Source organism: Telmatherina bonti, assembly GCF_933228915.1.
Source record: "Telmatherina bonti genome assembly, chromosome: 6".
Lineage (NCBI taxonomy): Eukaryota > Metazoa > Chordata > Actinopteri > Atheriniformes > Telmatherinidae > Telmatherina > Telmatherina bonti.
Genome location: NC_136624.1, coordinates 18,273,646 through 18,295,584, shown reverse-complemented (window position 1 = coordinate 18,295,584; position 21,939 = coordinate 18,273,646). Strand labels below are relative to the sequence as shown.

The window sequence follows — 21,939 nt, the reverse complement described above, 5'->3', positions numbered from 1 at the left end:
CTTCCTAAAAAGATTAATAAATGCATAAAACTACTTTCAACAGAGGTAGTTTAAATAAATGCGGTCAAACAGAGTTTTAATTGTGGTTTAATCTAACACATTTGTACACTGTGTCTTTTGGGCTTTCCTGTAGAGGTTTGGCCGCGAACTTCTGAGGGGTTGAAGTTATACTGTCTGGCAAGCGGAACTTTGTGAAAGGACAGATGAATGTTGGATGGGCTTGGTTTGTATAAAACTGAAACTGGGAGGAAATGGAGTCCTGTGAAAGGGTCCTGAGGGAAGACACATTGCCCGAAAAAGGAGCTGTAGAGTCACACCACCTTTTTATTCTCCTATATGACTTGTTTCTGGTTCATGTCACTGCAGAATACTTGTAATGTGAACAAAAAAAAGCACCTGAGCTTATAACATTGTGATAGATAATAATAATGGACCAGAACAATATTAAATCAAAGTCAAATGTATTATTGGTAGTTTAGTTTGGTATATGTACAAGACATTCAAAGGACAAATACTTTGTCCCTCTTATCCCCAGTATACACAGAATAAATTAAATTAAATTAATCAAAATTTGACCAAATTAATGAATGATAATTTGTGATAAAAGTGAATTTGCAAAACAGTTTAAGATCATAGCTTGACATGATGATTGATAAACAACAATGTGACAAAAGAGCAGCAGATATTCCTGAAAATGACTGGTTGGCTTCAGTAATCTGTGTTGCATATGCTGTGATTGAGAATTTAATAAAAAGAAACATGAAACTAAAACAGAACAAGCTTAGACACAAACATAAATTTAGTCATCATCTTGTCTCTGATTAAACTTTTTCTTATAATATATTTTGGTTTTTGACATTCTATTCCTAAATGACTAATTGATTTATGCAAAAAACTAATCAGCATTAACAATGAAGATGCATCTATAATAGCATGAACAAATCGTTCCCTATAAAGATTCAGTTCACACGAGACTGTGATTATCCAATGAAAGTTGAGTTATTTACTGATAACTGTTGTTTCATGCAGTCATTTATGGTAAATGGACTTGTACTTTAATATAACTGACAGGCTAAATAATAAAACACATTTTTCTTCGATAGAGTTTGCAAACTACATTGAGTCTAATTTCACGGTTTAATTGATAAATTAAACAAAAACATGACAACAAATATTCAAATATGTAATATGCAAATCAGCTGCTGTCATTCTGTTTCTTTGATATCAAAGAAAGTTCCAGAACCAGTAGAGCAAAACCAGAGTATCTCCACAGAGCAGCACAGTGATGAACAAACAAGGAAAGCCTTCCTCAACATCTGGTAAAATGGAGAATCAGACCAGTGACAGTACACTTGCAGTCATGGCCGAGCTTCGTCTGCAGGGAAAACTCTGCGATGTGGTGCTCAAAGTGGACAATGTTGAGTTCAACGCACACAAAATCATCCTCTGCAGCTGCAGCTCATACTTTTGGTGAGTAGGTGATCTGATTGAGGTGAAACACTTCAAACTCAGCAGGGCTTAAGTACAACTTAAAGATCATAGTCGAGATGCATGAAAACAGGGAACATTTTTAAAAATAATCAGCAGATTGAAAACTTTTCATCGCAGATGTTTGTCAGTAATTTCACTTTCGAAGTGAAGGTTTTGTCAATCATTTTAGACGGGATGTAACTTTTGTGTGTCTTTTAACATAATGCACTTGTGTGAATACTGCCGCTGTATGTATGCTCATATCAGTATGTGTCCTGATCCACAGCACTCTCTTCACTGGGGCTTGGGCAACCTCAGCAAAGCAGACATACACAATCCCAGGTGTGTTGCCTGAGATTATGCACCTCATCATCGATTATGCCTACACCCACTCGGTTCCTGTTACTGCAGATAATGTGGTGGCTGCTTTGGCAGCTGCAGACCAGTTTTTGATCCCAGGAATGATTCAAGCTTGCTGCTCCTTCCTAGAAGGCCAGCTATGTTTGAAAAACTGCATCGGCATCTGGAGGATTTTAAATTTCTACAATTGCCCTGAACTTAGGCACAAGGTGTTCTTCTGCATTCTGCGCCACTTTGAGGACATAGTTTCTATCTCACAGGAGTATCTAGATCTCTCAGTGCACCAGCTATGTGCTATAATTGAGAGTGATCGCCTCAATGTGAAACAAGAGAACCTAGTGTTAAAGATTGTCCTCCGATGGATAAACCACCTGCCGGACCAAAGACAAGATCATCTCCTTATGCTGTTATCTAAGGTAACTTGACAGCAAGCTAACTGTTCTTAACATAGGTTTGCTGACATAATTTTGACATCCTATTAGTCTGTGTGTAACTGTTGTCTTTATTTGTCCAGGTGCGTTTGGGCTTTTTGACTGTTGACTGCCTCAGGGACAAGCTGATGAATAATACTATGATCAAAAACTGCCCTGAATATCTGTCCGTAATCACTCATGCAAGGAATGCATATGTAGACTTCAGCACCAAAAGACATCAAAATGCTATCTCCAGCAACCCAATGTGCCGCCCTCGTTTGCCTTTTGTCACTTTACTGGTCACTGGTGGCAGAGGCAATGGATCCAAAGGCTTTGAGCTGTATGACTCCCGATCTGACTGCTGGGCCAATATGGGCAATTACATTTCAGTTGCTGACCATGGTGCTGCTGTCCTAGACAACTATGTATACATAGTGGGTGGCTGTGGACCTCGGGCTTACTTGAACACTGTGCAGAGGTTTGAGTTTATCACTTTCACATGGGAAGATGTGGCGTCCATGCAAACATGCCGTAGCCACCTCAGTGTTGCTGTGCAGAATGGTTGTATTTATGCCATGGGGGGCTTCAATGGATATGTTTGCCTTAACACTGTGGAGTGCTACAATCCCGAGTACAACCAATGGACCATGATAGAATCGATGAATATGAGAAGATGTGGGGCCAGCGCAGCTTCTCTTCAAGGAAAGGTATGAGGCAAAGATGGAAAATGTAAAAGAGATCTACATCTCAATGGGATTTTATTTGGGTTAGATATTTTACTGAACTGGCTCTTTATTGTTCACAATGACATTATTGTGCTTGTCCTTCTAGCATCAGAGCCATAGCCAAGGGGTGGTCCCCCTGGTCACCCCACACAACACAAATAATAGTCTGGACGTGGGCTTCATGCACTAAGAACAGTCAATTGTATCTAGATTTTTTTTTATTTTTTAATCAGTCAGTGATTCAAACTATAGATGATCATAACTTTTTTTTTCTACACCACAATGAAAATGTGCAAAAGTAATTATTTATGCACAGTGTTGTGAAACCAAAATTTGGTAGTGATGGAAATTGTGACAAGTAAATTATTTAAATGTAAAGGTTTACCCAAAAGCAATAAATTGCAAGCTTGCAAGTTGCTTAGTACACTTATTATAGCATAATATAATTAAGCACTAGATAGTGGTACATGTGAGCATGTTTCATTTTCATTGCATTTTTATTGCATTTTATTGCATTGAATTAATATAAGTAGAATGAAACCAACATGCAATCTACACAATTTGATCCTAGATTTAATTTTCTACCAGAATAAAAGCAATTTTGTTCTTGTTATAAATTATAAAAACCTACTATGTTTAAGGAGCATCTTTGATTTTCGATATAGACTTATGTCAAATGCAACTGTTTAAACATGTCTGCAGGTGTACATTTGTGGAGGTTTCAACGGGTATTACAACGTCTCTGCAGCTGAGTCGTATGACCCAGAGACCAAACAATGGACTATGATCCATCCAATGAACACTTTCCGGACTAACTTGGGGGTTGTTGCCTATAAAGGCAGAATCTATGCTGTAAGTATATGATGAAAGAATATAGCTCAGGTGATTACTTATCAGTGATGATTGGAGAGTAATTTCCAGTCATAACATGCATCCTCAGTCTCATGCAGCTTCAAAGCTGAGAAAATGTCACTTGTCTCAGGCATCACCTATGTTGAGGGGTAAATAGAGGTAGTTCCAATCTATACAGTGTGCTTTCATGGAAGGCCTTGCGTATTTCATGAAGACTATGCTAAACCATATATAGCATGTAGCAGGGTGTTGTAATTGCAGTCTGCACATTTCACCAACTGATGATATTTGGTTTATCAAGAAACATGTACAGTAAAAAGACCCAGGACTCTTAAGCAGCTAGATGCCTTTTACCAGACAAGAATGGGACAATATTTATTTTCCAAAGATCAAAAAACTGTTCTCAGATAGATATTTTGGATGCTACAAAGTAGTAAATATGACTCTTATTTTTCAAGAGGTGCTCCTTTAAGTCTAGCTTTTATTAGCCAACTGAACAAATGCAAACCTCAACCAAAGATACACATTATCTAGCATATCACAGGAAGGATGTGGGTGGGGGATGTTCCCTTGATAAAAGATTTTCCTTTATGCTGAGAGACACTCCATGTTCTTTCTCCAGGTTGGTGGTACATATGACTGGAACTCTCAGCTGCGCACTGCTGAGGCCTACGACCCCCGCACCAACAGGTGGAACATGGTGCCATCCATGCATAACTACCGCTGTAACTTTGGCATTGAGGTAGTCGAAGATCAGCTGTATGTTGTTGGAGGGCAAAATAGATCTGGCAATTTGTCAACTGTGGAGTGCTATGATGAAGAGGCTGGTAGGTGGCATTATGTCTCTCAGATTGAAGCACCCCGCAGTGGCTTAAGCTGCTGTCTCCTGCATGGACTCCAGAACCTGGTGGAGAAATTGTTTCCACGTGGCTCGGCTACTGGCTAATGCTTCCCAAAAGGAAGGAGACTGAAAGACAATCAATTTGACCTCTCAACAAAGTTCCCAAACACCATTCAACATGAGATTATAAATAAAACTTCATTTAAAAAATATTCCAGTTGTTGTCCCATAACATACTTTTTTGTTGCTGTTTTCATTGTTGTTGAATATCTTTACATTATTTTCTTGATAAATACACTTGAACCTTTTCTTAATCAATATAACTAAATATAATTTGCTGCTAGTCACTATATTTACATGGATTTAAAAAATTACATCAATGCTTCAACAAAAGTATTCTGTCAGTCAATAAATAACACTTTAATTGAAAAATCAAAGAGTTGTAATTATCAAGCACTGAAAAAAGTGTTCAATAAGGTGTGATTGGTATAGGCAAAGCAAAGAAATATACAAGCAGCATCTATAAAGGGGCCAAAACCATTTTAAACTTTATCTCACCACTGTGTGATACCACAGTATGATTACAAAGGAAATTAGTTTTATATACATATTATACTTGGGTTTTGAAAGTAATTGTACATATTTCCATAATTAAATCCACACGTACTTCCCTGTTCTTTTCATGTTAAGAGATATACTTGTGTATCTACACAATACAATTTTGTCACGGTAAATATAGATTATAAAACTGTTAGTGAGGATTTGTCTCTTTTACTTTTAGTGATATGGAAACATGCAAAGTGGAATTTATTATTAAAAATCAAGGTAAAACGTCCCAAAACATAACTGCATTTAAAAATTATCTCCACAAATAAATTATTTGACATGACAAATAACCAAAACTATCGCCATTACGGCTCTTTGGTACAAATTAAATATGGTAATATGAGCGTAGTTGGAGCCAAAATGGCGCATTTAAACGTTTAAATAAGAAGCCAACCGAAGTCATGGAATTTTCTTCATCCAATCAAATTCCACCAAGAGGGCGGGGCACGCGGAACCGGGAGGAGCTGTTTTGGGGTGTTGTGAATTCGGGTAGCCAAGAAACATTGAGTGGGAGTTGTTGGGCCGATTTGTTGTGTGTTTTGTCTCCTGAACTGCACTGATTGCCAGCTCACCAGCCGCAGCTATGCCCGGAATAGAGAAGCTACCATTAGAAGAGACGCTGGAAGACAGCCCGCAGGTAGCGGTTTTCTTCCCCGGAGCCTTCAGTAGCATGCTAACATTAGCTGCTTACTTGGCTAGGCTAGCTGTCTTTGTAAGCTAAGTGTTTGCCAACATCCAGCAGAGAAAAGCCAAGTTGTAGCTGCACGCTAACTGCTTACGGCCCTGACAGTCGGGCAGTTCAGACGGGATACTCCTGTTGTGGAACAAGCTGACGACCAGACTGGTCCGCTGGGCGAAGTTTCCACCTAGCTGCCTTGTCAATATATCAGGGGGGTGTACCACCATTCAATGCTGGGCTGCAGTAAATCAGTACTTAGCCGACCACTTCCCTAGCTGCTGGGTTTGTCTTTTCCCGTCTTGTCATAGATAACAGTCTTTTAACAAAACACTAGTGTCATCCCGTTGCTTTTTGTAAGCTTTAGATGCAAACGCCTCACTTTCTGCTGCCTTGTTGTGTCAGATGATTTGATAGACATCCTATTTAATGATGTTGTTTACTGCAGCAGATCCAGAGCAACACCTGCTATGACATCACGGACAGGGGTGTGGCGAGACAGTGGTACTTTCTGTACCTGATATACCTACTTGTATACAGTGGGTAGATATTGTGGATTGATATAATCATTATTATCAGACATTGTTGCAGTTTATCTCCTTTTTCTTATTTCTGTCCTACAGTCAGTGGCACTTTGGGCTTGAATGTGCCAAGTAAATGTGAGTTGCTTTGTTTTGATCGTTGCTGTTGACAACAGTTGTGGCGGTATTCTAGGGTTTGTTTTTATCAAATAAACGTATGTGACAAACAATAATACCACCTTATGTTATTCAGAGTTAAAGGATCCAACAAAGCACCAAGCCTCAGGGTTAAATCGTGAAGTTGTAAAGGATGCAAACCTTAAAGGAATGCTGGATATGTAAAAGTGTGAGACGCAATACAGACACACCTTGATCCACAGTTAAACTGTGGGGACAGGTAGATGGTGCAGGTGTATTTGCCTAGATAATGGGTGAGGTTTTTGCCAGTTACACTAGAGATAATTTAGGCCCTTTAAATTTGGATATTTTTATCAGTAAGCCAATCTTCTGACTTCACTTCCACCTTGATCATTTTGTGCATTTTATTTGCAGACACGATCTTTGCTGGGAGTCTTTGAGGAGGACACTGCAGCCATCTCGAACTATTGCACACAACTGTATCAGGCCATGCAGAGGATTTATGATGCACAGGTACACACGCATGTCACATTGCTGACGTGTACAGGTAGCGCTTACTTGGAGCAACATTAGAAAGTGGCTACTGATTACATTTTCTGTAATTGGTCAGTACTGTTGTTTTCTTTTCTAGAATGAGCTGAGTGCTGCAACACACCTGACCTCAAGATTGCTGAAAGAGTACGATAAACAGGTAGAGCATTTATTTGACACCAAGCTTACGATTTTACTGCGTACTCATGCATTTTGCAGCATCGTTTATAAACATCACATGCATTTCAATCTCCTTCTGTCTCGCCTTAATTGGTTTTTAAGAATAATCAGCTAAAGACAAAATACATCCATGAAACACACTAATGCATTAATAGATTTTGCATATATGTGCAAATTCAATTTCCACTGGAAATTAGAAATTCTGACTTCTCATTACGAATAAATGACATCAACATCCAGTAGCTTTACAGTACAAGCCACAGGCCTTTATCACATAACATATTAGCATTATAACATGCATGCTATCTCAAACCACCAGCCCTAAAACGGCTGCCACCAAAACAATGGGCTTTATTACACCATCCATCAAACTTATGACCCCAGACGTGAACAGTTTAATAATACGGAACGGCTTTATCTGCAAGGCCACACACATTTGCCTTCACCAGACCTTTTTGTTGTGTGTTTCTCTGACCAATACTTCAGTGTAAAATGAAACCTCTGAACTATTTCATCTTCATTCTTTTGATTATACCTTGCCTTATTTTTTGCAAGCATTTTGTTTGATGATGAGGCACATCAGGGATTCTCCAACTTTGTGTTTCATTATGTAAATGTTTATTCCTACTAAGACTAAATCTGTAACGCATTTACTGTGTTGTTGCTTTGCTATGCAGCGATTTCCTCTCGGAGGTGACGATGAAGTGATGAGCTCTACCCTGCAGCAGTTTGCAAAAGTCATTGATGAGGTGAGAGCTTTGGCTTAATCTGATTTTACTCTCTGGGTGTGTTGCATTGGTAGATTTTGAATGACAAGACATGATGTTAGTATCCATTTACAAAGACTGGACTTCATATGGTCAACAGTTAGGATTTCTTCCAGCTTCCCTTCTCTTTCTCATTGTAGTTGAGCTCCTGTCATGCCGTCCTGTCCACCCAGCTTGCAGATGCCATGATGTTTCCCATCACTCAGTTTAAAGAGAGAGACCTGAAAGGTAAAAATTAAGCAGCACCAGGATTAGATGAGATGTAGTCCTACAACCTGTGTTGATCAAGAGATATTTTCCCTTTTTTTTCTCTTGCCAGAAATCCTCACCTTGAAAGAAGTCTTCCAGATAGCCAGTGATGGTAAGATGATCTCTGCATTCCTTCAGTTCTGTTGTTCTGTTTCACCAAGCAAAATGTCTGTTATATTTTCTCACATGCCAAAGAGCAATTTTTGAATTGCCTGATGCTACGTTACAGATACTCTCAGCTTCTGCTCTTTTAAATGTTAACACTAATTATATAGCTACCACCACACTGACTATTCCCCCTTTGTTAAGTAAAACAAAAAATATCAGTCCTATAATTGTGCTTGAAGCTGCAGTAGAATATTCCAGGGTTTGCCAGAGATTAAAGTTATTGAAGTACTATTTTCTGTCGATGTCTGTAAGCACTTTTCTTCTAATAATATTCTTGTTCTGATGCAGACTGTGTTGCAGAGGGCAGTTAATGCCAATGCTTGACATATGATGAAATTGGTTAATATATCTGCATCAAGAATTGGAGAACCATTTGAGCTTTTAGTATTTAACCGGCTAATTAACCTTGTTCATTCACATTTTAAACAAGTTTAAAGATTTTTAAACAGTGCTGTTTACTTCTTTTATGTTTTCTTTTATGTATAGATCATGATACAGCAATTAACAGATACAGCCGTCTGTCCAAGAGGAGGGACAATGACAAGGTAACAGCTTTTGAAACATTTTTCACAAATCAGGTTTAAAATTTATTGACTAATTTGATAAGTCTGAGCTGCTTATTTAAAGTATCCGAGTAGTTTTGTATGTTTATCTGGTTCAGTCAAACTGAACAGAAGACACTGTATGTCACAGATGTCAAGCTCCAGTTCTCGAGGGTCAGTACCCTGCAGGTTTTTGTTGTCTCCATACTCCAACACACCTGACTGAAATGAATGAATAAGTTGACAAGAAGCAGTTGGATCTGTTTGATTTGAATCAGGTGCGTTGGTGCAGGGAAACAACCAAAACCTGCCAGATACTGGTCCTCGAGGCTTGAAGTTTGACACCTCTGATGTATGTCGTGGAAACAAATATAGTGGAAGAGCAGCTGAGCTGTTTTCTTCAAAGCAGCCATTTCCGTTCATCAGTGTTGAAAATCATCATCAACCATAGGTTTTCTGTGGACTGAGTTATTTTCCAGCACTTAAATGATCATGTCAGGCTCCTTGAGTGTGGGATGAGCTTTATTTATTTATTTTTTTAAGGTCTCTCAAGGAAGTTTCAGATTTCTCAAACCAGCAGCTTCCTGAAAGTGAAAGGATTAACTTGACCAAATGATATTATTTCAGCATATGATATGCCTTTATACGAGATGTTGCTTCTTTCTGAAATATGATGAAAGTGTGTTTGTCGCAGGTGCGGGCGGAGGTTGTGGAGGACGTCTACACGTCCCGCAAGAAACAGCATCAGACCATGATGCACTACTTCTGCTCGCTGAACACACTGCAATATAAGAAGAAGACAGCTCTGCTGGAGCCACTGCTTGGCTACATGCAGGCTCAGGTACACACACGCACACAGAACAACACTTATACTACAGACTGGAGGTTTTTCAACTTTGATAACACAAATACTTGATCTAATCCAGGTCTTTGACCCTTCTTCTTAAATCAAAAAGCCATTGATTTGGGACTCTGAGCAACACTATTTAATTTTTCATCGTCCTTCAACAAAACTGCAGGAAATTAAAGAGTCCACCCAGAGCATTTACTGTTTTAACAGAGGCTGGCTGTCTTTGAAATGAGTGAATGCTAATATGGTGTTTTCAAGGCTTATAAAGTGTGTGAAACTGAAACGGCATTAAATTAATAATACACTACTCTCTTTCAAAGTTAGCCACTTAAATAGAGATTCATAATTAAGTATGATCTGCTTCAAGGTGCAGTTATTTCCACAACCTGCAGTGTGTTAACAACCATTGCCTTTCTGCTGTACCACTTTTTCACTTTTTGCATCATTAACTGCATTTTATCTTTGGTTTAAAGTATGGAACAATTACATCAGCTGAAGTTATTGGTGGTTCAAGCCAAGTAACATTAATTCATTAATCAGTGTGTTATCTATTCTGGGTTCAGTATGGACACAGTGGACACAAAATATCCTTTTTGTTTGTTTGTTTTAAAGCTATAAACAGCACTTGTGTACCAGAATTGTATACATTAGTGTGAGAAAGACTTTTATCTGTCTTTCTCCTGACTAATGTTTTCATCTTGCACACTTTCAGTCAAGAGTTTAAATCAAAGTGATTTTCAAACAGCCATGCACATTGTTTAGGATGTCAAATCTGCTTATAAGAGCACTGCTGAATTTTGGCTGATTTTTGTACATTGGCGCCTCTAATGAAGGTGTCTCTGAGCTCTTTTCATCCACTGAAAGTCTATCCGATGACTAGAAAGAGCAATAGACCAGAAAAAAGTCAGTATCAAACTGACTTTCACTGGCTGGAGAGAGCTCAAAGAAGAGATAGGATGCAAGATGGATGCTGAATCAGCCATCACAGCCAATTAGTGCTGCTGTAGTGGTTCTGTGATGCATGCTGAGATAGAAAACTGTCAAACTGAATCCCTCTCTATTTATAAATAAAGCTTTTTGAATTTATTTGAAATAAAGGATAGGTCTTTAATGAGGCAGTCGCTTTAGGGTTAGTGAAATGCTGAAATAAGCTGCTACACTAAAGTGTGTTTGACTATATGACTTGAACTTTTTATATGTAAAACTGCAACGGCAGAAATGAGCACATTTACGTTTAATGGTAATAAACATTGAATTAATGTCATGCTGCTTATGTTGAAGAATTTGTTCTTTGATTCGATGTTATTCATTTTGCTGACATGTTTTTATCTGTTTCTTTCTGTACAGATTAGTTTCTTCAAGCTGGGGTCAGAAAATCTCACCCAGCAGTGGGAAGATTTCTTGTCAACTATAGGAACCAGCGTGCAGAAGTGAGATTCCTACATCGCCATCATCTTTTACCTCCAAACTGTCTTCATTCTTAACCTGCTTTGAGACGAGCGTGCACATTTGTTTCCAGTGTTCGTCGGGAGATGGAGGAGGAGACAGGGCAGATGCAGCAGACTATCCAGGACATGGAAAAATCATGCGACCCCCTGTATGCACCATGTGACCCTGACCCCGCCCACTCACCTGTTTGTCGCAGCCTAACCAGGAAGCAGGGCTACCTGTACATCCGCAAGTAAGAAACAGAAACACATCACTTGTGTTGTAATGCATGTATTTACTGCTTATTTTTAATCTTCAATGATGCTTTTGAAACAAAGTATTTATATAACTTTTGGCTGCATTTCTGTTTGCATTCATTCGTTTATGGCAGGTGTAGATGTGGGAAATCCATTTGCACAGCTCTTTCTTTCAGTTGTGTCAGATTTTGACCTGAAGATTTAGGTATTCCACTTTTTAGTGAACATGCACTAACAAGTTAACTTTTTATATCTTTAGTTTTTATTCTTTTTCTTTGAAATGACTCTTGCTATTGATTAAAAAATGAAACATGAAGGTATTATCACTCATAGCATCACTGTTTTATTCAAATCACCTCTGAATTAATCACACTGCTTAATAACAAACAAGCTTTTTTTTCACATTCAGTTTTCTGCTTTTTATTTACAATCATTTTTATCGCCTCTATTTTATCATTTTATTTTGATCATCACTACTCTTCTGAAAATGGTTCCAAACTTGATCATGCATGATACTAATTAGTCCGCATATGACTGAGCCACAACTGCAAGATAACAAACATTGTTCACAACCCCCAACCCCCCTGTCAGCATCTTCATAAACAAAAGGGGGTGAAGTGGTTATTTAGTGGATTCAGTGCATGTGACAAGTGCATGTAACAAGACACTTACATGCCCAAAATGAGCTTCTCTCATGGAGATAATGTTAAAATCAGATTTTTAATATGTGTAATAACTTGGTTTTTGTGTTTCAAAATTAGGTTAATGTTATTTTGACATTTCTGATTAAAAAAAACTTCCTGAGTTTATTTTAAAAAATGTAGGCTATATTTTTTACTATTATCTGGTGACACTGAAATTATCTCACGATCCCCATGTGAGTCCCAACCCCCAGTTTGAGAGCCAGTGATTAACAGTGCCTAATATCACAAGATCTAATCAAATTAGATATAGGAGGAACAAAGCTGAAAACAGATCTTGAATTATTACATCTGCCTCAAAGATGGGCTAAAAAAGAGAATTTATAGCGAAAATGACATGAAACGCATCGTTGTTGAACCCAGTTTGCTGCAGGAACTTTGTTTAAAGCAAGAACGTGTGCTCATTTCTGTAAAAATGTTGCAAAATTGTTAAAATCATGTCAGTATTAATGCAACAAGGTTTTTAGATGGTTACAGCTCTTTTTGATTGTATAGAATTATAAAATAAAGAAACAGATTGTGAAAAGTAAAACAGCTTAAAAACAGATGTAACAGATTAGGTACGGTGTTGAGAAAATGTTTTCAGGAACTGTAGTGGATTTCTTCTCAGAGTGAAAAGTGGCCAGTCAGACTGACTCACTTGAGCCGTGCCAATAACTCACTACTGTTTTGGAGAGGCCAACGCGGCACACAAAGGCCAATCACAGTGCACACACAGCAAGTATTGTTTGTGTTGGATTTTCACCATCCTCAGTTGAGGGAAGAGGACTGAATGAGATCAATTGTGTTTTCAATTATGCAATTTTGACCCATCAATAAAATAAAATGGTTACTCAGTAACTTCCTGTGTGATGTGGGCCATTAGCTCCTTACAGTCTGATTCCTGTCAGTGATGCTTCATCAATTATTTTCACCTACAGACTTAGTATCTTCCTGTTCTTCTGATGTTTGGTGTCTTTTATCTCTTGTTTGAGGAGTCACAGATGTCAGGCACATGTCGCTCGTTGTTTGTCGTGGTCCTTGTAAAATCCTCATAAAAATATTCTAAAACCTTCATTAATGGAGATTTTACAGTATAAGTGTGTCACCAGTGCTTTTAAGAGGCGAGTGATTTATTATAAATTGATGGCATGTGCTTATGGAGGAAACGCTGATTCTGCTGAGCCATATACTTAAATTTATTTCTGCTGATATCACTGCTGTGGCCAGAAATTAACCTTTTTCATGGCAGAAATTTGGACATGACAGTAAAGAGACAATATCCAGATTTAAGCTGCTATATCATCATTGTTTTCTCTTTCTAAAGCATTTTGAGAACACTGTCCTGTAATATTGACTCTGTTAATGCATTTGTCTTGTCTGTCTCGCAGTAAGACGGGCCTGGTGTCGTCGTCCTGGGAGCGTCAGTATTTCTTCACACAGGGAGGTAACTTGATGCAACAGGGTCGTGGTGAGGTGGCGGGTGGGCTAGTCACAGACCTTGACAACTGCTCTGTCATGGCTGTCGACTGCGACGACCGCCGATTCTGCTTTCAGGTCACTTCGTTTGATGGCAAAAAGTAAGCACTCTACTTTTGTCAGCGTCCTCTGATGCTTGTGCCATTTTTAGGTTTTCTGATGTATGATTTTCCCGCTGTTTGTTCTCATTTTTTGCACTGATAGAGTTGTGACACTGCAGGCAGAGAGCAGGAAGGACTGTGAGGAGGTAAAATGCTTTACTGCCATCTAATCTGCTTCATTTTAATGCATAACTTCACATTGTTTTTCTGATGCTTTCTCTCACAGTGGATTGCTACAATCAACAACATTTCCAAGAGGATCTACCTTAGTGAAAATGCTGAGGTTTGTGTCAATTTGGCAAATTTTTCTTCTAGTCAGCAAGCGACAGGTCCTTTAGAGTATTAATGAACCAGTTAGTATTGTCTGAATATGATTAGGACATAACAAAGTAACATTTTTAAACAAGCCCATTAAGAACAGATTGAGAGAGATGCTAATCGTGATTTTCTTATATATAAAGGTTATATATATATATATATATATATATATATATATATATATATATATATATATAAAGGGTTTTTTTTTTATATTTAGAAATAGATTCCATTTATTAAACCAAGTTGCAAGCATTGACCATGTTGCAGTGGAGTTTGGAAGCTATAAGGGCCATTACAAAGGAGACAGTCCTTAAGGGACAGATATTTGAGAAAAGGTAGCAAATCTCTGTTTAGGCTTTGTTCGCAGAAGGACTAATAATCTTTACAGCTGACGAAGAAGAGAGTTAGTTGTGTTTCATTTTAAAGAATTTGTTAATGATTGCCTGGTTTTAACCAGCAGATAGGAAAAAATATGTTTATAATGGGGTTAATGGAAAGATTGACATGTATTATTTTCTACCATTTTGAGTTTTTCCACACTTTTTTGCTCACTTAAGAATAGCATTCAAATATGGTTGCAGTGTTTGTTTGTACACATATTTTGTCTTGCATGTGCTATGTAGAGGAAGAATAGCAAGATGCTAAACCCAGTAAAACGACTTCTGATTGGTTAATGCTGATGTTACTGTAATGTTATTTATAGGAGCTGGCTGCCAGAGTGAACCAAACGGCTCTTGAAGCAGTAACACCGTCACCATCCTTCCAGCAGAGACATGAGAGCATGAGACCCAGCAGGTAGTTGTCTGTGCATGGAGGGGTGGTTTTCTTTATGGGGACCAGTTTGGGCTTTGTTCAGATTTCTCAGATCCAAAACCAAATGGATTATGGATTAGATGTGGATTGTATTGCATTTCGATCTCTACTGAACATTCATTCAGACTCATACACCAGCAACACTGGAAGCAAGGAGAAAGAAGCGTCTTGCCCAAGGATACGATGACTCTGAATTACAGCTTACAAATTCCAGGCCATCACTTCAGATTAGAGCAAAGTTTGTGCTTTAATGGTCAGAACAAACTTTCTGTTCTTAGTTGAGTATACGTAATTATCTCTTCAAAACACAGATGTATAACTAAAGACACAAATCTTTGGCAAGAGAATAAAAGAAAAACTGCAGTTACTATAACAATATATAGTTATCTTCAGTGATGCTAAATATGAAGTAGCATGTGATAAAGCTACATTTTGGCTTATCCATAACATATTTACATTTTACAGAGAAAACCTAAAGTTTCAGATAAAGTTTTGGTGCATATTTTACTGGTATTTTCTAAATTCCTGTGGCTCAAGCAGAGAGAGAAACCAGCCGCATCAGATGTCTGACTGTCCTCAGATAATCTGGACAAGAAAGGAAAAGAAATAAACTGTGGATGTTAGCATTGCCAAGCTTTGTGAGCTCCATGTCTGCTGGTTCAAGGCTTCATAGCACAGTGGTCTGTGTGGGCCAGTGCTGAATGTGTACACTACAATTTGAACACACCCTTTGGCTTCAGGTGTTCAGCCCTCTTTAGTCTCTGCACTATGTATGGCCTTCACAGGCCTGTTCGAAAGTCCAGTTGTAGGTTAGATGGATGGTGGTTTAGATTTAAGAAAATCTGGTCTAGATGGGTTTTTTTAGACCAAAGTTTATACTGTCATATGTTGGTCAAAAAATATATTAGTTTTCATTTGTTAAACAGTTTGACTGTTGATTAAACCAGGATAGTTTTATAATTAAGTTTTATTAATAATTATAAATCAGATGTTTCAAGTTTGTCATTGAAGAACACCCAAAGTAAGTCACTGTATGCAGCTATCTATCTATCTATTTACATACAAAAGCCACACAGCTACAAGTTGGGATCAAGAGGCTCACAGTACCCGCAGATCCAGCGATGATGGAGCTCTTTGTGGCCAGACTGACATCAGAGCCGCACTTTTCAAATTTCCAGTCATTTCTCTTTGTCTCCATTCCAGTAAAGGACGCACAGGCCGAACGAGCAGTATCAGCTCTGTGGGCTCTGAGCCATCACCTGCCCTCTCTGTGCTCTCACTGGATGCTCTGGTTGCTCCGGAAACACCCATCCAGTTTGACATCATTTCCCCCGTCAGTGAGGAGAACTTGGCACAGAGCAAGACAGCAGCACAGTCTGGCAGGTTGGTGTGTTTCAGCTGGATTTATACTCCTGCAGGGCCTGTTCTAGGTAGAGGTGGATGCTTTTCATAGTTTTAGCTGATTTATTTGGAAGTCAAGTGGACCTTTTTCTTTTTACTTTTTAATTCTTAGGAAATAAACATGAAGGATAAAGGTGTTTGGAGCAAGTATCTGATTCATTGCTGAGAGCGTAAAGTGACCAGGAATGGAATGGGAGTGGAAGTAGTTTCCATCTGCAGGGCCTGATCTTGAGGGAAACTTGTTGTTCTTCATTCAAGGGAAGCAAGAAGTTGCAGCAAAAAACATATATGTGTAAAAACATGTAGAACAGTTTCCTTTCTTTCTTAAGCAGATCTGTGGAAGCCAAAAACTTTATTTAAGAAAGGCTGCATTGTGTCCTGGCTAGTAATCTAGTATATTCTGGTTAACTTCTAAGCATCAACACCAGGAGGTTTAGGTTCTTGCTTTTGGTTTTGTAAGTGGTATTAATGCTATTTCCCTCTAACATGGTTGACAGTTGTCTGTTTGTGTGACCGTAGAAGGAGTAATCCATTCGGAGAGTCGGGGGAGAACACACCAGAAGACAGTGAAGGTTTTTTTTCACACCAATTCACTTTATCAATGTTATCTTTTTTTCATGAAACAGCACTTCATGTTTTCTTTTGCATTTATTTCCAATGTTGATTGTCAGATGTAGATGTTTTTTCTTTGCTACAGTGATAATACAACAGGCAGAACATGACAGGATTCAATATCTGCTTTACTTTATATAAATTTCCTTAAAAGAATGTATGTTTTGGTTAAAAAAAAATAAAGATGTTGTGTATGAAAAGTAGTTTATTAGGGTTTTACAAATATATACTGAACTATAAGTTAAAGCAAATGTGTTTAAAATGTGAGTGTGTCATGTTTCCTGTGGTGTCAAACTTTACTAAATTAGCAGCAGATTCTGTATGTTCTCATTTTGTGATGTTGTTCTCAGTATAACGCACCACCAGTATAGCCTTCATGTTTTTTTTAAATAAATTGTTTAGTTCATTGTGTCATTGCAGTCATTAGATAAGCATGAAAATGCTTTCATATATTTAATGTGATCTTCATATAGTTTATGAGAATTAAAGAAAACTAATACACTACACTCTATATATGTGTGTGTATATATATATATATATATATATATATATATATATATATTCTCAATAATGACAATAAACTCTTCCGATAACCAGTAAAATCGCCCATTTATGCCATTTAACAAACAGACATGAATCTTCTGAATGGGACATCTGGCTCTTTGTTTCTAACTTTGTATTTCTTTCTTTCATCCAGATTCGATCCTCCACCAACTCTTCATTGTTCGCTTCCTTGGATCGATGGAGGTCAGGAACACAGAGTCGGCAGATGTTATCTCTGAGACTATGAGGCAGATCCTGGCCGCCAGAGCCATCCACAACATCTTCAGGATGACAGAATCGCATCTGCTGGTCACCTGTGACTGTCTCAAGTGAGATTTAAATCAGCTTTTTTGCTTTAAGTCTTTATTGTGTGACCAACGTGAGGATATTTAAGAACCATTTAGCTTTCCAGTTTCACAGCAGATATTCTGTCCTGAAATATTAATGTATATTTTGTTTTTTAGGCTCATCGATCCTCAGACACAGGTCACTCGACTCAGAGTAAGATGAGGCCAGTTTTCCTGCTCAGTCATGTCTGTAGGTTTTTAAGCTTTTCTTGTTCATGGTGTCCTGTCCTGTCCTGCTACAGTTCCCCCTGTCCAGTGTGGTCCAGAGTGCATCCCATCAGGACAACAAGCGGCTGTTTGGTTTCGTTCTGCAGACGGCAGGCGGGCAGAGTGACAGTCGAACCGTCTGCTACATCTTTGAATCCAACAATGATGGAGAGAAGGTTGCGTGCCATCTGTTTATCTCACACTCTGAAACCATGGTTTTTGTGACTAACGCTTGTGTCCTCTTCATGTTTCAGATCTGTGACAGCATCGGACTGGCCAAGCAGATAGCCTTCCACTCGGAGATGGTGAGACTCATTCAATACTTCTTGCTGTGATTTTGTAGTTAATGTTCAAGCTATTAGCTGTGGTTGCAGCTGGTTGAAGTGTGCTGTGGATGTTTCTTACTGGGCAGGACCGTAAAGCAGCAGAGAAAAGGAAGGAGCAAGACAAAGCCAAAGAGAAACAGCAGGAGGAGCTCAGCAAACAAAAACAAATAGAGAAGGTAACATCCAACTTTCTAACTAAACATTTTAGTGTATAACACTTTCATCTTATCATTGGTTTTATTTCACTCACTGTCTTGCAGGATCTGGAGGAACAGAGTCGTTTAATCGCTGCCTCAAGTCGTCCTCCCAACCCGCCTGCCTCTGACGGACAGTTCCTTGTGCTTAGCAGCAGCCAGTCAGAGGACAGTGATGCTGGAGAGGAAGGGAAGAAGAGGGGTGAGTCTGAAGCCTAATGACACCTGGAGAATGCATGCTTTTGGCTCCCAGGTGAGTCCCAGCTGGCGTCGCTGAGACAGCTCCTCAGGAATCCGAGGACGGAAACACCATCCACCATCTACCAGCCAAACTGCCTGGGACTTAAAAACGTGTGCTTCCTCTCTGCTGGACTCTGAGGTTTTTCATGGACTGTGTCGCTGAAGATGGAATGAAGACCTAAAGCACCCTCACTAAGAGGAGGAACGGTGAAAACAAGGAAACGTCTCGTTTAGGACATGTTTTATTCTGTGCAAAAAGAAAAAAAACGCTGCTTTTATACTGGCACCACTATTGAGAAAACATCATTAACTATAGATTAACCTCTAAGTTTCTGTTTTTTTACTTTTATTGTCTAAGTAGAGCTAACAATATGGATGGAGGATATAAAACAAAACAGAATCCAAAGGACACATGAAAGAAAACCCAGAAGGTGGCCTTAGGGACGGTTTTCTGCCAACCAGGACATCACAAACGGCTTCATGACCTTCAGCCAAACTAGTTGAAATCAAAACAAAAAGAAGGAGAGAAAGCACAGAGGTTTATTTTGAAAAGGCCTTCCTGTTATTGTATGTCCACTGTTGTCCTAAAGTGTTGAGTTTGCATCCATGCAGTCACTGTTTTCCTGTCATTCCTCACATCTCACTGGACCCTCATCAATTTGGATGATAACTGAACAATAAGACATAAATAAGGCACTATTTTCATAAATGTAACCTTTAAAAAAAAAACTAATTAGTTCCAGTTTCAGTCATGATAATTAGCTGATTTCTTCCTGCAAGACTTTAATATTTGTCTCTTTGTTAATGTAACTGAGATGAACTATGTCAGAAACTGAAGAGGAGGAAGCTTAGTTAGTGATGAGGATTTGGTGATTTGCAAGTCAAAAGATCCTCCAACAGCAACTTTGGTTTCAGCAGCATTTCAGTGGCAATAGTTCAGCCGTTAAATTCTCAATGTTTTAATCATACGAGCTAATGTGATGTTGGACCTTGTCTTTAAAAAAAACAAAAAAAAACAAAACTAGTAGTCACTTTTGTTTTTCCTCCCATCGTCTCAGAACAACTGAGCCCGTAATACAGCAGTTGTGAGCAGAGTGAGAGTTATTGCACCCTCAGCTGTGTCTGTCAGGCCAAGGTTAAGCAAGTTCAGTTGGGCGAAGTAGTTAATTGTAAGAAAAATTTCACTCTGTGAGCATCCAATGTGTCTGCAATGTTCAGACTAATAGAAATTAATTATAAAATCTGGTAAAGTTAATTAAAATATTGATTGTATCACATAAAAAACACTAAAGTAAATACCTACAAAATGATCAGAGTCTAAACGTTAAAGTCTAAACTGAGGGCTTGAAATGACCTCAGGTAAAGTTTCTGTTAGATAACAACACACCTCTTGTTGATGGGCCCTCTCACAAAGTCATGCAGTTGATGTAAAAAGTGTAACAAAAATGTTGCATGAAGTAGGAGCTAAGTTTCCCATCCAAATGACACCAAACTGATGCTGCAGCTTATTTAGTTCCGTGCTCAAAATATGACAACAAAATATTAAATCTGGTCAACTTTAAATTTAAAACAAAGGTGAAGCCTTCAGCAAAATATGTACCTATTCATTTGGGGTGTTTTTGTTTTGTGTTTTGTTTTGTTTTACATATAAAATGCTAAGAAAAAGACAATTATTTTAAAACTTTGGTGTAAAACACATCTGTACTTGTTTTAAATGACAATACGGTTGATTTGATCAGGTTAAAATTTTATCAAAATGGATTATTGTTTTTGTTTTGGATTTGAGGCACTTATGAGTTAGACTTTATGAAACGCAGGAACTTCTGTCATAAACCTTTTACATTTTGAAGGATATTTTCTTGATTTATTCATGTTAAAATTGTTGGGAATTCCTGCAGAAAAGTTCAAATTTTTCCCATATTTCTGATGCTACATGCTCACCAGGAGGCACTACTAAATGATGGATTTTAGACCTAATATCTTTGTTTTTTTTATGTTCCTTTTGTTCTGGATTTGTTGAAACATTTTTTCTGGGAGGAAAACAAAACAAGTTGTCTTATGGAGTCCAGCATCCCAACATTTCAGGTTGTGTTCTCTCATTATGTGCTCATGTTGTCATGGACAACAAAAACAAATGTGACGTGTTTATCTTCTTCAGTATGAACGAATGAAACCCTCTGTAATGGTCAGTAATTGCTGTTTTGTGTAAGTTTGAGGCCTACACAGTACTTGGCCTCAAACTTTATCCTCCTCTTTGGTTCATTGTTCTTCATCTTCCTCTGTAGATCAGTTTGGATCCTGAAAATACTGGTCTGAGGTCTGTAAAACACAAGCACAAGGTTCTCTGAAGTTCCCTCATTTGCCATCTTTGTGAAGACGATTCACACTGATGCTTCTATGATATTAGTTTGTTTTTTTTAATTCACCCATATTTGAGGAAATTTCTTTATCGTGTAGTGTTAAAAAATACAAAACAATGTGTCATAAAACTGATTCCACCTTTGCCAAATGATCATGTGAATCAGTGTTTCTCCTGACACCATGATGGAGATCAGATGTACGTCACTGTTTTTTCTGTTTTAACAGGTTTTGATTTGTCTTCCCACAGTGATTCGTGGTGATTATATGCAGAAGAACAAATCGATAAACCTCTTTTTGTCAAAAGCTTGACATGGTGGGGATGTTAGTGGTTACACAGTCGACAACCATTTTTGGGAAAACATCAAGTAGCAAAGAGACATTTTAAAGGCCTAAATCGAGTTACTGATTTTTTTATTTTTTCTCGGGTTTTTTGGGAGTTTGTGTTTTTGCTGTAACCAGGTGAAGAAGTTATGTTTGTGAAGGTGCACTTTACTGCTGCGAGAAAAGGTGACCGGATTAATGACGAGCTGTAAATATGTTTCAGTGATTGACATTCTAGTGTCATGATTAATAAAAGGCTCTTCGGTGAATCAATAAAGCACTAACTACCTTCATGAGTCAGTGTGCTAATGCTTTTGATATTAATCTGGTGTATTTTGGCAAGAAAAATCATTATTTATTATACTAATGCTGCAATGTTCTGTTGTATAAAAAACCCTAAAGATCGTGGCTTAAAAAAT

At 38.2% G+C, this 21,939-nt stretch overlaps 2 protein-coding genes across 2 annotated transcripts; both read left to right on the top strand.

Moving 5' to 3' along the window:
* Positions 1–1,324: 1,324 nt before the first annotated feature.
* LOC306757032 (kelch-like protein 10) lies at positions 1,325–4,766 on the top strand (the record flags this gene model as incomplete). Its single annotated transcript, XM_079241996.1, has 6 exons — positions 1,325–1,470; positions 1,757–2,246; positions 2,345–2,950; positions 3,075–3,140; positions 3,671–3,820; positions 4,443–4,766. The coding sequence occupies 6 exons, from the start codon at positions 1,325–1,327 to the stop codon at positions 4,764–4,766; spliced, it is 1,782 nt and encodes a 593-aa protein (XP_079098122.1).
* Positions 4,767–5,756: 990 nt separating this feature from the next.
* appl1 (adaptor protein, phosphotyrosine interaction, PH domain and leucine zipper containing 1) lies at positions 5,757–21,799 on the top strand. The gene is made up of 22 exons (XM_079242350.1): positions 5,757–5,904; positions 7,017–7,115; positions 7,234–7,293; positions 7,991–8,062; positions 8,221–8,308; positions 8,400–8,441; positions 8,984–9,042; positions 9,734–9,880; positions 11,237–11,319; positions 11,409–11,570; positions 13,646–13,834; positions 13,938–13,980; positions 14,061–14,117; positions 14,859–14,950; positions 16,172–16,351; positions 16,889–16,941; positions 17,679–17,853; positions 17,989–18,025; positions 18,114–18,254; positions 18,333–18,383; positions 18,491–18,580; positions 18,665–21,799. Exons 1-22 carry the CDS (start codon positions 5,851–5,853, stop codon positions 18,815–18,817), a joined length of 2,127 nt encoding a protein of 708 aa, XP_079098476.1. The 5' UTR covers positions 5,757–5,850; the 3' UTR covers positions 18,818–21,799.
* Positions 21,800–21,939: the final 140 nt, after the last annotated feature.

Bases quoted from the DNA above. Each gene is read 5' to 3' on its own strand.
- appl1 (XM_079242350.1), top strand. From the start codon at position 5,851: ATGCCCGGAATAGAGAAGCTACCATTAGAAGAGACGCTGGAAGACAGC. The intron at 13,835-13,937 runs GTAAGCACTCTA...TTGCACTGATAG, and splicing joins ACTTCGTTTGATGGCAAAAA to AGTTGTGACACTGCAGGCAG. The intron at 14,951-16,171 runs GTAGTTGTCTGT...TCTCCATTCCAG, and splicing joins GAGAGCATGAGACCCAGCAG to TAAAGGACGCACAGGCCGAA.